The following is a 16,576-nucleotide window of genomic DNA, read 5'->3' as shown; positions in this document are numbered from 1 at the left end:
CCAGCAAAGGAGACCAGTTGGATATTTGGGACAGAAATCCGGGGCAAGCATAATGAATGTGGAAATGCTGGAATACCTTTTAAAGCTAATAATAGATAAACAGGCAGATTTGGAGTTGAAGTCCATACGAATACAGGACACAGTTTACACGTAATAACAGCACTGACAGAAATGTTATCTATACAAAATGGTATCTCACCGATGATAATATTAAATTCATCATATTTTCAATGATGATTGAGATTTAACCAGTATCTCTAACACCCTTCTCTAGGAAAAGGAAAGACTTTTGGCATGTTTTTACCTATTACCTTCCACTCCCTAACATGCTTTCCGAATCATCTGGTAGTTTAGATTCAGATTGTTACTGTGACAACACCATCCACTTTCATTTTACTTTATGCCATTACTTTTAAAGAAATTCTTTCTTAATAATCTGACAAAATTTGAAAGCCATATTACCAACACAAATTCATATTTAGCTATAAATTCTAATGATTTATTTGTTCATTATTGTTTCTATAACTCATGTTATTCTCTTCCTTAGAATCTTCTGTTTTGCTGGAAAACATTGTAATTTTTTTCAAAGAAGACCCCTGGGGGATAACTTTCCTAAGTGCTGACATTTCTAAAGGCTCAATGTCTTTATTCTGTCCTTAGTCTACTCTCACTGGAATGCTAGTTTTGCAGGGTATAGAATTCCAGCATAAAAAGTGTTTTCCTCTAAAGACAGTAAAGGTTTTTTTGTTCCTTTTTCTTGTAGAATTTATTGTGAATAATGTTAAGCCTAATGCTGGTGTGATTCTTACTCTTATGTAACTTTTTCCTTTCTTTTAATTTCTGGAAACACCAAATTTGTATTTGTGTCTAGGTGTAGATAAATTCTTTTTCCCTACCTGGCACTAAATGGATCTTTTCAATCTGAAGACTAGAGTCTTTCTTCAACTCTTCAACTTACAGAAACCACCCCCCTCCTTTAAAAAAAGAAGACTGTTTCTTCTTTTCAATTGCTCTCTTTTTGTGTGCTTGCGATTCCTATTCAGTTTTTACTTTTACTTTACATTTTTAGCTATTTACTAGACCTTATCATCCAGATAATTACGTAGTCATATCCCAGCATCACACATAACCTAGTATTTATCTCTTTTATTAAATTTATTACTTTTTCAAATATATTTTTAATTTCTAAAAGTTCATTCTTAATCTATGAATATTTCTTTTTTATTCAGGCTTTTTGGGCCTAGTAGTATCCCTTGGGTCATTCTGAGGATATTAATTTTAAAAATTTAACGTTATCTTCTGTTCTTTACATTATCTCTTTCCTCTGAAGTTAGTTCTGCTTATTAATCTTGGCTTGCCTCTGATACCATTAACCTTCCTTAAAGATAATTAAGATCCTTAAAGATATTAAAGATTCCTTAAGGAAGATTAAGGTCTTTCTTAAAGAATATCCTTAAATATATTCTTTAAGGATGTGTAGCAATCTTTCTCCAGTAGGCTTCTTTCTTGCTCCCTAAATAATATCATTTATATTTTGCATTTAAAAAATTTCTTTGGACCTTATATAATAGGATTATATTGTATGTCTGCTTCTGAAACTTGTTTTTATTTTGCTCAATATGTTTATGTGATGTATCAATATTGATGAACACATTGCTGAAATACATTCATTTTTCACTGCTGCATTGTATGACATGTTATGACTGTACTATCATCCTGTTGTCCATTTTCCTGTAGGTTGACATTTGAGGTGTTTTTATTTTTATTTTTCCTTTTTTGTTGTTATAAAAAAATGGTTCCATTAACCAGTTTGTAATAAGTCTTTTCTACTATTGCTATATATCACAATTCACTTTTTACAAAAGATTACTGCTAGTCACAAATATTTAGGAAGATAGAGGTATGTTAAATTTATTACAGGAATTAAGTGCTTTAAATAAAAATACTTTAGATAAAAATACTCAACAGAGAGAAATATCTCTAGCAACAAGGATCTTAAAGGGAAATCCCTAAACCTATAGGAAAAGAAATTTAAGTGAAGATAACAGAAATGGGCTGAAAAGAGATCCTCAAAGAAAATAATAAAATTTACAAATGAAGAGCTAAAAGACTTCAGAAACTTCCAGTTCAGTCTTTTTTCATATAAAAATTTTACCCATAGGTTTTATATCCAGTCTTTATTGACAGATAAGAAAAGTGGGATTCATGAAATTATGTGACTTTTTCAAGGTAACAAAGAACTTAGTGATTTTTCATTGTAGTAATTCAGACAATAAATAACATAGAAGTCGTCTTGAGCTTCTGAAAGTAGCAGTAATACAATTTTCTTTTCACCCAAGAGATAAGATAAGTCAACTTCCCTCCCCCCTAATCTACCTGGGGTAGTGGTTTTGACTGCACCTGCCATGTAGAACATGGTAATAAGCACTGCCATCTTAGCCCCGTTTCATTTTACACATAAAAACTGACCAGGAGAAGGTATTGCTCAAAAATTAGTTTGGCACAAACGTTCAGCACATTTTTTCCCCCAGATAAATCTGACCAAAAAGAAGTGAAAAGAAATTAGTGACCTGTGGTGACATTATTCAATATGGTATTAGAGATTTTGGAATGGATTGACTTGCAGTCTCTTCTCACCTTTGCATTCTGGATGCAGGGACAGAGGGCCCAAGCTGCACTGGCCTTCACGTCTGGGTGAGGATTTTTTAGTAGGGACCACAACAAACGAACTCCATCTAAGTGATCAATTATCCTATTGTGAAACAAAAAAACAGAGGTAGAGACTGTAATTAGTACATGAAAATAAAAATTTAAATGGCCTATCTATTCACACAATTATAATTATTTTTTCTCCTTTTGACATTTCGCTTAGCTACTTCTTTTCAAAACTTTAACAACAGCAGGGACATAACATGCTGTTGGGTTGTCAGCTCTCTGATTTCAGTTTTAAACTCGCTGACACAGAAAGCAAGCTCCACGATAGTTACGATTCACATGAACTGAAAACCAAGCCACGTAATTCTTTAATTAGCTGTATACAGACTGTTACCTAAATGTAAAAATACTGGTTTCTTTCACATAGTAACATCTAAATACTTTCCAAGACAAATATTTATGGCTCAAAGCTGTGCAGTTACCTTTTCTATTTGGTCTGTGTTTAACTGACTTACCGTACTGCATGACACAGTTTAACCTCTTCCAGTACTAATCTAGCACTAGGAATTAAAATCAGTACAACACACTGCATCCTTTGTGGGGCACAAATAACACATAACTTGTTTTCCATGTGCTCCCTTCCCAACAAGACCAACATTGCAGACTGTGTTATAGTTACTTAAACACACTGTAATCAAAATATCTTCTTGACTAGCTGAAAAATGAATTATCATCAGAGTCATCTCTACACCATCTGTCTTCTGTTTATATATCAATCAGTCCAGGGAGCATAACCTTGCATTAAGGTCCATCAAGTACTTGCAGTTGAGAAGAAGGTCAAACAAAACTTAATATCCTTTACAAACATGGCTTTGTTCAGAAAGATAAACTCAGAGCATATGAAAAAAGATAAAGAACATCAGAATTCCTTTGATTTTGAACCTCAAGTTGAGTTAAATACATGTAGTACTTAGCCACAGATAGAATAAATACTACTAGCTTGGCACCATTCAAATTTTTTCTTGAAAATTGACATTAAAAAACTATATTTCTTGATTATCTGAGTATGCCAGGGGGGAAAAATGTATTATTCCAAAGGTTCCAAGTTGGATATGTTTTCCATAACCTTATAAAACAGTTGGTAATGCAAATAGCTTATAGTAAGATATAAACTATCTCTTTAAAAGATGATTTTTAATAAGAAAAAAGCACACTGAGAAAGTATTTTAACCCAGAGTTTAACTAAATAGCTTTCTAAAACTAAAGCTTTCTGTCTGTATCATGCTGAGGGAAAATAAAGTTTTATTTCCTGATTTATAGAAACTATAAAGAAAGATACTGAACACACTGTACCTCACAGTGAAGGAATTACTTTGCAAACTTAAAAAAGCTTACTGGTTTACATATGCCACTGAAAGTGTAATTAATGGAGATCCGTGGGTCTCTATTTTTTCACATGCAATTTCTCAAAGAACAACAGTGAATGTTAATCCAGCCTACTCTCTCACTAACGTAGTAGTAATAGTTGCATTAGCAATATCTAGCCATACAATGAGGGACATAGCTTGTCACCAGAGTGGAAGTCATCTGCATGGCACATATTTTCAGTTAAAAAGAGGCATAATTCAACTCTGGATCCCCCCAGGAAAACTTTCACAATTAGCAATAAAAATTCACCATTCATTCTAAAACCAGATGTACTGTCCTTGACCATCACCCCAAACCCTAGGCAATTCATCAGCTGCTTAGTTACAACAGATGGGGACTGTGACCCCATTATAGATGTCTTAAAAGACAGCACAGTACAGAGTAATTACCTTAGATGAGGAAAACATGTAAAAAAAACATTTGCAAACACAGGATCTAACAAAGTCATGGGTAGCAAACCTCAGAGTTTAATTTTGTCCCTCCATCTCCCTCATCCTATGTGTCGAGTCATATACTGTGGATTTCCTTCAAATAACTCAAGTATCTCCCCCTACTTCTCTGTTCTCCCTGCCAGCATCCTAATCCAGGTGTCTACTACCTCATATCAGGATTGCTACAGTAGTTGCCTAACTTGGTTTTATGTCTCCCATTTCTCTCAATTCCAATCCATCCCATAAATTCCTGGGAAATTAATCTTGCTGAAGGAGTTCTGAGAGCTTCTGCGGTATCTCCTTGCCAGCAGGGCCCCGGGGGTGTGCATTCTGTCCGTCACGCCACCCAGAACGTTCAGTCAATGCTTGGTAAACAGTTCACAACTGACAGGTCACTCCCAGGAGACAGTCTCTGACAGCTTCCCGCTGCCTGCATGGTATTCACACCCAGTTCCTGAATTCAGTATTTAACATTTCCAATGAGCTGGTTTATTCCTCCAAACTCCCTACATTCAGGTGTTTGCTCATAAAACTCTTTGGCCATCTACTAAACACTAAGTGCTAAGCATACGGAAGTAACACATACAGTCAATTCTTATTACTCAGGGTAGTTCGCTGTATAAAGTCACTGCAAACAGTGAATTTGTAGATACCGAATCATTGCTCCTGGGGGAATATAAAGTTTTGTCCTAAGAGCCTCTGGTGAGAATATTTTCGTTAACTGATCAATACATAATCTTGTTCTATGTGTGTTTCTGTTTGAAGACACCTTACTTAATACACATTGTTGATTCACTACACTGAACGCACGGGCAATCCAACACACATATTTTCTCTGTGAGGCACATCACAGCCCCCTTGCATTTTGGCACTATGCTTGGGGAACACTTTAACCAGGAAGATCACCAGCTCAAAGGACGAAAATGCAAAAAACGTGGCACTAAATACTGGGAAGACGACACTTGTTTACAAAATGAGAGCGGATACAAGAAGGCAGAGTGTGGTCCTGTTCAACCCCAGCTGGAAACACGTGCACCAGGCAACTCCAATTTCTCATGGCTCCACACGTGTCCGTGAATAACTGCAAAAGTGCTATACGGATTAACTTGGGGGATTACAAATACATTTTAGCAAGGATGTGAATACACAAATACAGAATGTGCAAATAATGAGGATTTTAATTGTCCTTTAGGAAACTGCAGTCTAGCGAGTGTGTTAAAGAGACCATAATAATCTATTCTGGTAAATGCTACAATAGATGCGGGCATGGGGTTCCATGTAAACACAGAGGGGAGACACTGTTAACTCCCAAGCCACAGAAATTCTCCCAGGACTAAGCCTTTGCCCTGCCATCTCCATCTTTTGCTGAACAATCCGTACTTTAAGGTCTACCATAAGGCCTCTCCCAAGTCCTCTGGCTTCTCCCTCCTCTGAGATTCTTTTGAGTTTTGCTGCCCTCGTTTCTAGCACTCATAACACATTGCTTTGCAATGTAGGCAGGTGCGTATGCTTCTTATCTCCCCAAGTACTGTGTAATCTCCTTGACAGCAGGAATCTGCTACTGCCCGCCATGCTTAGGGCAGCTCCTGCAGACAGTGAGTATTGGTTAAATGGACCTGAAACAAGACAGCCTTTGCCTACTCCTTTTCCGATGAATCAAAAATCTCTCCCAACACAAATACATTCATTTTCAACCTCGTACTTGGAAAGTGCACGTTCAAATTCAAAATCTAACCAGTAAATTTTTATTTGGAGTTGCCTCTAAGTTGAAAGTGCATTTTCATAGATCTTCTTTACAACTTTATTGCTTTGAATATACAACGCTGGGCTTGTAAACGGTATTCATTATACCACTGCCCATTTTCAGTGGGTCTATATCTCCTTTTGTATAGTTCTTTAATTTGATTAGCATCTTTTTCTGAATTCACTTCCAGCAGTATGTTAACTCTTCCTGCTTTTATTGTCAAGAGAATTTTACATTAATACTTTGATATTATAAAAACAAAACTGAACTATATGTTTCCAAAATCTTCAACTTTATCATAGAAATCAAACTGTGTGGCTGACAAAATAACAGTTCTTGAAAGATGACTACACGTTCATGTTCCGGCTCTTAAAAACAAACACACACACACAAAAGACACAGCTGCTTGTTGTGGCTTCTCAGTGTCTTTGGTTCTACTAACTCTTGTCAGGATTGTTAACAAGTCTGGCTGGCTGGCCTGCCCGCTGAGGCCACATATACGAGCAAATGTGAACAGTGGGCACCCACACAGCCAGCACGGCTGAGGCTGCAGAGTTGCTTTCTGGCAATGCCAATACATCTATTTTGAAACCATAATTTTGCATCTTTTCTAAAAATGTCACAATATTTGCTGATAAATGATACATGGCTCAACCTAAATGTGGTCATAGCCTAAAGGAACATGATGTTCATAAGCCACACTATAAGATGCAACTGAAATCTATAGGTTTTAAAACCAAGTTGGCAATTCCACAAAAATGGAAACATAAATGGATGTCAGAATTAATGATCGCTGTGAAAAACTATGATTAGAAAAGAATTTTATATTTTCATAAAAATTCTCAGAGTTTTAATGTTTATATCTCTGTGTATTCTTTTAAAGAGGCTATGGGAGACCAAATTGGGAGAAAAGATGTGAATGTAGCAGCCTCTGGAAATGCATGTCAAGTGTGTCCCAGAATTCCTTGGCTTTGGTAGAGTAGAAGGATAGTCTATCCTTTTATCGTTGTGTAAGCACTATGACAGAAAAGCTTTCAAAACTTATTCACTCATAGGAAAAGTTATGCATTCACAGAATAATATTAAGAAGGCCCAACAATTTTTGAGGTCCAGCTCATATTCAAATAGTCCCATTTCTTTGCAAAACTTTCTTTAGAGCTTTTTAAAAAACAAACAAAACCTAGATTCAAAAGGGATCATACACTGTATTCTTGATATGTCTTTTTAGTCTCTTTTAATCTAGAACATTTTTATGGCATTGACTCTTTTAAGAGATCAGGACTGTTGTAGAAAGTCCCACAGTTTGAGTTTGGCTGACTGCTTCCTCAAGGTGTCGTTTGACTTTCCCCTCTTTTCTCTGTACAGACCTTCCTTGACTTATCCATGGGGCTGTGTCCTAATAAACCCAGCACAAGTGGAAAACACACTTAACCTACCGAACATCACAGCTTAGCCCAGCCCAGCTTAAACATGCTCAAAACACTTACATTGGCCTATAGCTGGGCAAAATCATCTAACACAGAGCCTATTTTATAATAAAGTGCTGAATATCTCTTGTAACGTATTGACTAGTGTACTGAAAGTGAAAACCAGGATGGCTGATGGGTACAGAATGGTTGTGAGTGTTTGAGTTGTTTACCTTCCTGATCACATGGCTGACTGGGGGCTGCAGCTCACTGCCACCGCCCAGCATCATGAGAGAGTATTGGACTGCATATCCTACCAGAATTAAAACAGACCCAAATAAATGGAGATATACACCATATTAGTAGATTGGCGATCTCAATATTGTTAAGATTTCTATTCTTTCTAAATTGATCTATAGATTCTTAACAACAATTATTAAAATTCCATAAAGCTTTAAAAAAAGATTTAGACAAGATGACTCTAAAATTTATATATAAATGCAAAACATCTCAGATAGCCCAAAGCATCTTAAAAAGTTGGAGGACTTAACACTCCTATTACAAAGCTATAATGATCAAGATAGTGTGGGACTGACACGAGGATAGAAAAATAGATGAATGGAAAAAGGAGTTCTGAAATAGATCTGCTCATATACAGTCAACTGAATTTCAACCAAGGGACCAAGCTAATCAACTGAGAAATAGTGTTTTCAATAAATGATGCTGGATCAATTGAATATCATATGAAAAAACTAACTTGGACTCCCCTTTCCACACCACACTTAGAAACTAGTTTGAGGTATATCATATAGTACACTAGCCATGAAAGTAAAATTGATAACTTTAACTTCATCAAATTAAAACTTTCTGCTGAAAAGACAGCCTTAATACTGACTGGGAAACATCATTCCACAGCACATAAATCGAACAATGGATTTGTATCCAGAAAATGTGAAGAACTTCTTCAAATTGCCAAAAAAGATAAACAATCCAAATTTAAAATGGACAAAAAACTTGAAGAGACTACAAAATAACATATATACACACGAAATAAGCACATGGAAAGTTATTCAACATCATTAGTGATCAGGGGAATGCGAAGGAAATCTACAACGACATACACTTTTACTGTTAGAAGGGCTGAATTAAAAAAAAAAAGAGCAACATTAATGTTGGCACCAATGGGAATGTAAGATTGTACAACCACTTTCATATACTATTTGGATGTTTCCAATAAAGTTAAACTTCCTCCCTATGACTCAGAAATTCCAGTCCCAAAACAGGGCAAAACTAATCTATAGCGATGGAAAGCAGAAAGTGGTTGCTTGGGGTGGGAGTGGGGACTGACTGGAAAATAGCATGAGTGCACTTTCTTGGGTGAAGGACATGCTTTCTATCTTCTTTTGGCTGGTGGTTATATGAGTGTATACAATTGCTAAAATGCATCAAACTGAGCAATTAAGTGTTAAAATAACCTATAATTTTGAACAAAAAAATTCAGACAAAACCCAACACATATTATATGCTTCCATTTGTTTCCAAATAGAAATAAAACTATTTAGGGAGGCATTCTCAAATATAAAATGATGAAAACAGAGTAAGATATGAATTACCATAAAAGGCAAGAGAGGGGCTCTCCCCAGACTGCAGGGCAGTGGGCACTGGGGGGCCGTGATAGGACAGGCAGCCCGGGTGTCTGTAGGGTGATGATGGTATTCTGCTTCTTGGCTTGGGTGGCAGGTACACGAGTCCTCCCTTTTCAAGAATTTACTAAGCTGTACGTTTACGTCATGCACCTTCCTTTATGTATATTATATTTCACAAATTAGAAGCTTTAAAAATGTGTTTTAACTTCACTATAAACACACACTCACACACACWCACACACTCACACACACACTCACACACACTATAAACACACTCACACACTATAAACACACACACTCACACACACTATAAACACACACACCCACACACACTATAAACACACACACTATAAACACACACACTCTCACACACTATAAACACACACACTCACACACACTATAAACACACACACTCACACACACTATAAACACATACACACACACTCTCACACACACTATACACACACACACACACTATAAACACACACACTATAAACACACACACTATAAACACACACACACTATAAACACACACTCTCACACACACTATACACACACACTCACACACACTATAAACACACACACACTCACACACACACACACTTACTGTCACACACAGGAAATGGTACTGAAAAGCCAATTTGTTCAGCTATGGAGCTAAGCACACATCACACCTGGATGGATGAGATATATAATGTAGATAAATAAAATCCAAATAATCCTCAAATTAAACATCCCCAGAGCTTGCTTTAAAATGAGGAAACTAAGATTCAGAAGATTAAATTATTCACATAATTAATTTTCATTTGGCATTTCAGTATCTCAGTTAAATCCATATGCTTTTAAAAGTATACAGATGAAAAACAAATAACAGAAGGAAAAATGTTCTTATTGATACAAACATATAAAACATATATTCTATTTTATATCTTACATAAACCCTAAAATGTCACAAGGACTGGTTTCGTGGTAAATGAAATTTCTGGGCAGCCACAAAGAGATTAAATCTCTTTTGTATGCAAACAAGCACAGCTTTATTTTTTCCCCCCTTTTAAAAAGAACAAATAAACCCAATGTAAAAAAAAAAAAAAAACTATGTAAATGCAACATAATTATGTTTAAACCACAGAGGACAGGAAATTTAGAGTTACAGATTCCATGGTAAGTTTTAATTCTATCCTTGTGTATATGTTTTATAAAAGAGTCTTTCATTACATGATCACATAACACTGGACTATGTAACAATCAGTTCAGCAAATGTTTGTTTTACAATGTGTGGAAGGAAAATATTTTACAGGATAAATTGTAGGAAATTAGTACATTGTTTAGGTAAAGTGTCATGTAAAACTTCTTAGAATCTTGGGCATTTACAGAATATTAATAGAAACATTTTTTCTTGATTATTTTCTAAAGAACATGAAAATTAATTCTTTTGTAGTCAGGCACTTATATTTGAAAGCTGACCTTTAGGTTTAAGGTTATTCTGAAGTAATGAAAAACTTAGGACATTAGAATTTTAGCATGTTTTGAATCATGTATGCCAGGAATTTTGTATTAAAGGCACAGGAGAGACAAATAAATCATGAGGATCTACAAGTTCCTAAAAAGTCTGAAAAACAGCCCTTATTATCACTACTGGCATTTGCTAGGCTTCCTGACAACTCATATATCTGAAATTTGACTTTTTCAAAAGGAAAAGAAAAGCATTGATCCTGACTTTCCTGTATTAACTATATTTCAGGCTAACCAAATGGTTAGCAATCAACTCTAAGATAAACCTAGTAAAAGTATTAGGTTATAAAGGTAAAGAAAAAATTCTCATGCCCTCCAAATGAAAAGATCAAATAACTCACAAAGAAACATGAATTTGACTAACAGCAGAATTTTCCCAAAAAAGGTATGAAGTAAGACAACAATGGAGCAGAAGTTTTTTAATTCAAGAAAGAAAGTGGGAACCAAGAATTTTATATCTAGCAAAGCTGTCCTCTGAGTATTTATAGGAAAATAGCTTCACTAGATATAAACATGTGTTTCTGCACAGCAAAAGAAACAATCAACAAAATGAAGAGGCAAGCTATGGAACAGGAGAAAATATATGCAAGCCGTACATTTGATACGAAGTGAATATTCAAAATACATAAGGAATTCATACAACTCAATGGCAAAATAAATAAATAAATAACTCAATTTAAAAATGGGCAAAGGAACTGAACAGACATTTCTCCAAAGAAGACATGCAAATGGCCAACAGGTATATGAATAAATGCTCAACAGCACAAATCATCAGGGAAATCCAAATCAAAACTACAGTGAGATACTGCCTCACTCCTCATTGGAAAGGCTGTTATTGAAAAGACAAGAGATTAAAAATATTGGCAAGAAGTGGAGACAAGGAAATCCCTGCACACTGTTGGTGGGAATGTAAACTGGTATAGTCATTATGGAAAACAGTATGGAGGTTCCTCAAAAAATTGAAATATAACTATCATTTGATCTAGTAATCCCATTTTTATGGGTATATATCCAAAGGAACTGAATTCAGTAGCTAGAGAAGATATCTGTGCTCTTATGTTTATTATAGAATTATTTACAATAGCCAAGATATGGAAACAACCTAAGTGTCCATTGACAGATGAATGGATAAAGAAGTTGTGGTATATTTATACAATGAAATATTATTCAGCCTTAAAACAGAAAGAAATCCTGCCATTTGTACATGGGTGAACTTGAAAGACATCATGCTAAATGAAATAAGCCAGACACAGAAAGTCAAATATTGCGTGAAATCACTCACAGGTAGAGTCTAAAACAGTTGAACTTAGAGAAACAGTGATTCGAATGGTGAAGGGGCTGGGAGTGGAGGAGATGGGGAGATGCTGGTCAAAGGGTACGAAGTTTCAGTCATAAGATGGATAAGCTTTAGAGACCTAGTGCCCAGAATGGTAACTGTATTAATAATAATGTGTTGTACACTTGAAATTTGCTAACAGAGCAGCTTTTAAGTGTTCTTGCCATACACCAAAAAAAAAAGTATCTTTGTGAGATGAGGTTAATTAGCTTGGTTGTTGTAATCATCCCACAAAGTATACTTATATCAGAACACCATGTCATACACCTTAAATATACATAATGTTTAAATTTGTCAATTATACCTATATAAAGCTGAAAAAAAGAAAGGTACTTTAAACATATAAAAACGTAGGGAATTCTGTACCCATGAGCCCTTTTTGAAGATTCTACCAGGGGATGAGCTCCAAAAATTAAACTCTGACTGTAAAACTACAGCAAAAACTGGTAATAAGTATATGTGTATATATGTTTGCTGGTCTAGATTAAAACAGGGGCAGGGTCAAGGGTAGAATAATAATGTTCCAATTTTACATGTTATGACAAAGTAGAAACAATGCACTTTAAAGTGGAGAGGATAAGGAAGAGGAAAAGAGAAAAGTGAAATAAGCCCATTGATTACTATATAGACAATGGGTGGGAATTAAAAGATACCAGCAAGAACTGAGAAACTAAATAGCAAATAACTACATAACAGAAAGGAGAAAGCAAGCATTAGAAAAATATACAGGTACAAAGACAGTGACTAGAATGAAACAAAAATGCAAACTTTTCTAAAAAACACCAAAAAAAAATTAAAGAGCAAAGATTACAAATCTTACAGAGAAGAGCAAATATAAAAGAATATGAATAAGTATAAAATATTATGACATTGTTGAGAGCAAACATCAATGAGTGTGAATGGGTTTAGCTCACTTACTAAAAATATTTTTAGCTTGGCATACAAAGCAAGACCCATCTATATACTGTATGAAAGGGCACACCTAAAAGAAAGTGGTTCAACAAAGACTAAAGATAAAGGTAGACCAAGATATTCCAGGAAAATGGAAAAACTATGAACGCAGGGGTAAAGATCCTTACAACAAAGTAGAAATATCAAGCCAAAACTCATTAAACATGACAAAGAAGAGCTCTTGAAAAATTAAAATCCACAATTCACAATGATTAGAAACATTTATGCACCAAATAATATACTGCCTGCCTTTAAGAAGCAAAAACTACATGAGTTGTAAGAAGACATAGGTAGAAGCACACTAATAATTTTAATACACCATTTTCAGTATGAGACAGATCAAATGCATGAAAAATAGTAAGTAGAGATAGAAGGCTTACATAACTTAATAAAATAGATCTTAAGAATACACATCAGGACTTCCCTGGTGGCACAGTGGTTAAGAATCCACCTGCCAGTGCAGCTGACACGGGTTCAAGCCCTGGTCCGGGAAGATCCCACATGCCGCGGAGCAACTAAGCCCGTGTGCCACAACTACTGAGCCTGCGCTCTAGAGCCCACGAGCCACAACTACTGAACCCACGTGCCACAGCTACTGAAGCCCTCATGCCTAGAGCCTGTGCTCCACAAGAGAAGCCACTGCAATGAGAAGGCCACGCACCGCAATGAAGAGTAGTCCCCACTCGCCACAACTAGAGAAAGCCCACGTGTAGCAACGAAGACCAAACACAGCCAAAAAAAGAAAGAAATTTATTAAAAAAAAAAAAAAAATATATATATATATATATATACATCAAACTCTACACTCTATTGAAAGAGGATACATCTTCACCCCAAGCACCTATAGATGCTTTGTAAAAATTCATCTTCTATTGAGTCAAAGAAAACACCAGTGAGTTCCATAAAAAGTGGAAATAAAACACTGACTAAACTGCAACATAGTAAGAAATATCTAACAAAAACAAAAAATGAAAAGGTTCCTCTTTGTGGAATTAAAAAAAAAATTCTATTAAACAACACCTGGCCTAAAGGGAAAATATAAACTGAAATTAAAGAACGTCCTAAAATAATGATAATGAAATCACTACATATCAGAATGTACAAGGGACATTTAAAGAAGTGTCAAAGAAAAACTCATAGGACAAAATATTTTTACTATTAAAAAAAGAGGGAATTCCCGGGCAGTCCAGTGGTTAGGACTCCATGCTTCCACTGCAGGGGGCCCGAGTTCGATCCCTGGTCAGGGAATTAGGATCCCACAAGCTGCATGGCACAGCCAAAAAAAGAAAGTAAAAAAAAGAATAAAATTAAATATCTTCTCAGTTCAAATAAATTAGAAAAATAGTTACAAAATAAACCCAAAAAAGGCAACATGGAATAAATATAAAAGAAATTTATGAGGTAGAGAATAAAAGAACAGTATATCTAATTAATAAAATTTTTTCAGAAAAAAAATCAAAATAGAGAAACTATACTAGATAACTTGATCATGGAAAAAACAGGAGAAAGCTCACATACACAAATATAAAATGACAAGTGGAAAACAACCATTGAAATGAGACAAAATTTAAAAATCATAAGACATTGTTTAAATAAATTTGATGATCTAAATGAAATTGATCATTTTATAGGGAAATGCAGATTGCCAAAATTGACCCCAACGCATAGATTAGATTTCACAGAACTAGAGAAAACCAGTAAAGAACACACACACACACAGAGTAGGTCCAAATGACTGCACAGTATAATTCTCTCAAAACTTTAAAGCCTAGATGGTCCCATTGCTCAATAAATTATTCCAGAGTATTGAAATGAAAGAAAACTTCCTAATTCCTTTTGTGAAGCAGGTATAACATTGATACCTAAATTTGATAAAGATAGTTGTAAAAAAAAAAAAAGAAAGAAAGGAAGGAAAAGAAAACCACAGACCAATATAATTCAAGGATATCATTACAAAAATACTAAGTCAGATTAGCAAACAGAATCCTACACCACATTAAGAAAATAGTACATCATGACCAAGTGAAACTTGTTCCCAGAAAGCATGGTTGGTCCAGTGTTTGGAAACCCATTAATATTATTCAATATATTGATAGATATAAGGGAAAAAATCATAATGGAGTATTCGGAGCATAATCTCCATAAATGCTTAAAGAGGAATTTGACAAAATTCAACGCCTATTTCTGATTTTTTTTTTTTTTTTTTTTTTAATGCAGTACGTGGGCCTCTCACTATCGTGGCCTCTCCTGTTGCAGAGCACAGGCTCCGGACGCGCAGGCTCAGCGGCCACGGCTCACGGGCCCAGCCGCTCCGCGGCACGTGGGATCTTCCCGGACCGGGGCACGAACCCGTCCCCTGCATCAGCAGGCGGACTCTCAACCACTGCGCCACCAGGGAAGCCCCCTATTTCTGATTTTAAAAACACTCTTTAAAAATAGAAATTGAGAGATTTTTAAAAATATGATAAAACATATATACTTTCGTCCTCAAGACATTATTTTACATAATAGAACACCACTAGAGGCATTTCTACTAAAATCAGGAACAAGGCAAAGAAGCTATCTCCATTACTATTTAACACTGCAGCAGGGAATTAGCTAATGAAATTAGACAAGAGAAATCAATCTAAAGAATAAGAATTTATAAAGAAGAAATAAAGCTTTCTTGGGAATATCCTGGAGCAGGGTTCAGCAATTTTTTTTGTAAAGGGCCAGGTAGCAAGTATGTCTTTGTGGGTTATTTGGTCTCTGTAGCAACTATCAACTCTGTCATTGTAACATAAAAGCCACCAAAGACAATATATAAATCAATGAGTGTGAGTATGTTCCAATAAAACTTTATTTACAAAAACAGGATTTGGCCCATGTGCTGTAGTACGTCAACAATTGTGCTAGAGAATCAACAATAAAGTGAACTCAAACAATAAGAGAATTCCATTAGGTAGCAGCATAGAGAATTAATACACAAAATTCAATAGTGGTCATAGAGACAATCAACTGAAGCACATAATGGCAGTAAAAAACCATTTATACCACCAACAAGGAAGATTAAATACTTAGGAATGAACTGAACAAAACTGCACGAAATCCACATACAACAATCTTCAAATTAAAAAAACTAGACTTCAACAAATGAAAAGTTTCTATAATTTCACTATGGTTATGTAGGATGTTAAGGGAAGCTGAGTGAAGGGTATATGGGAACTCTGTACCATGCACTCTATACTTTTGCAACTTTTCTGTAAGTCTTATGCTATTTCAAAATAAAAGTTAAGTTGGTGGGAATGTAAATTGGTGCAGCCACTGTGGAGAACAGGATGGAGGTTCCTTAAAAAACTAAAAATAGAGCTACCATACGATCCAGCAATTCCACTCCTGGGTATACACCCAGAGAAAACTCTAATTCGAAAAGATACATGCACTCCTATGTTCATAGTAGCACTACATATCCATCAATGGATGAATAG

The 16,576-nt window shown here is 35.4% G+C and overlaps 1 protein-coding gene across 2 annotated transcripts in view; it reads right to left on the bottom strand.

Moving 5' to 3' along the window:
• Positions 1–16,576, bottom strand: part of ODAD2 (outer dynein arm docking complex subunit 2) — a 269,467-nt gene that overhangs the window by 120,552 nt on the left and 132,339 nt on the right. For both annotated transcript variants that reach the window (XM_027122033.1, XM_027122034.1), the window contains one exon: positions 2,638–2,752. In XM_027122033.1, the coding sequence (XP_026977834.1) occupies positions 2,638–2,752 (115 nt within the window). The remainder of the gene's footprint in view (positions 1–2,637; positions 2,753–16,576) is intronic.

The sequence above is a fragment of the Aethalodelphis obliquidens genome, unplaced genomic scaffold, assembly GCF_003676395.1.
Source record: "Aethalodelphis obliquidens isolate GAN/ISIS:26980383/991018 unplaced genomic scaffold, ASM367639v1 scaffold23, whole genome shotgun sequence".
Classification (NCBI taxonomy): Eukaryota; Metazoa; Chordata; class Mammalia; order Artiodactyla; family Delphinidae; genus Aethalodelphis; species Aethalodelphis obliquidens.
The sequence above is the reverse complement of the archived record's forward strand: the minus strand, read 5'-3'. Positions and strand labels throughout refer to the sequence as shown.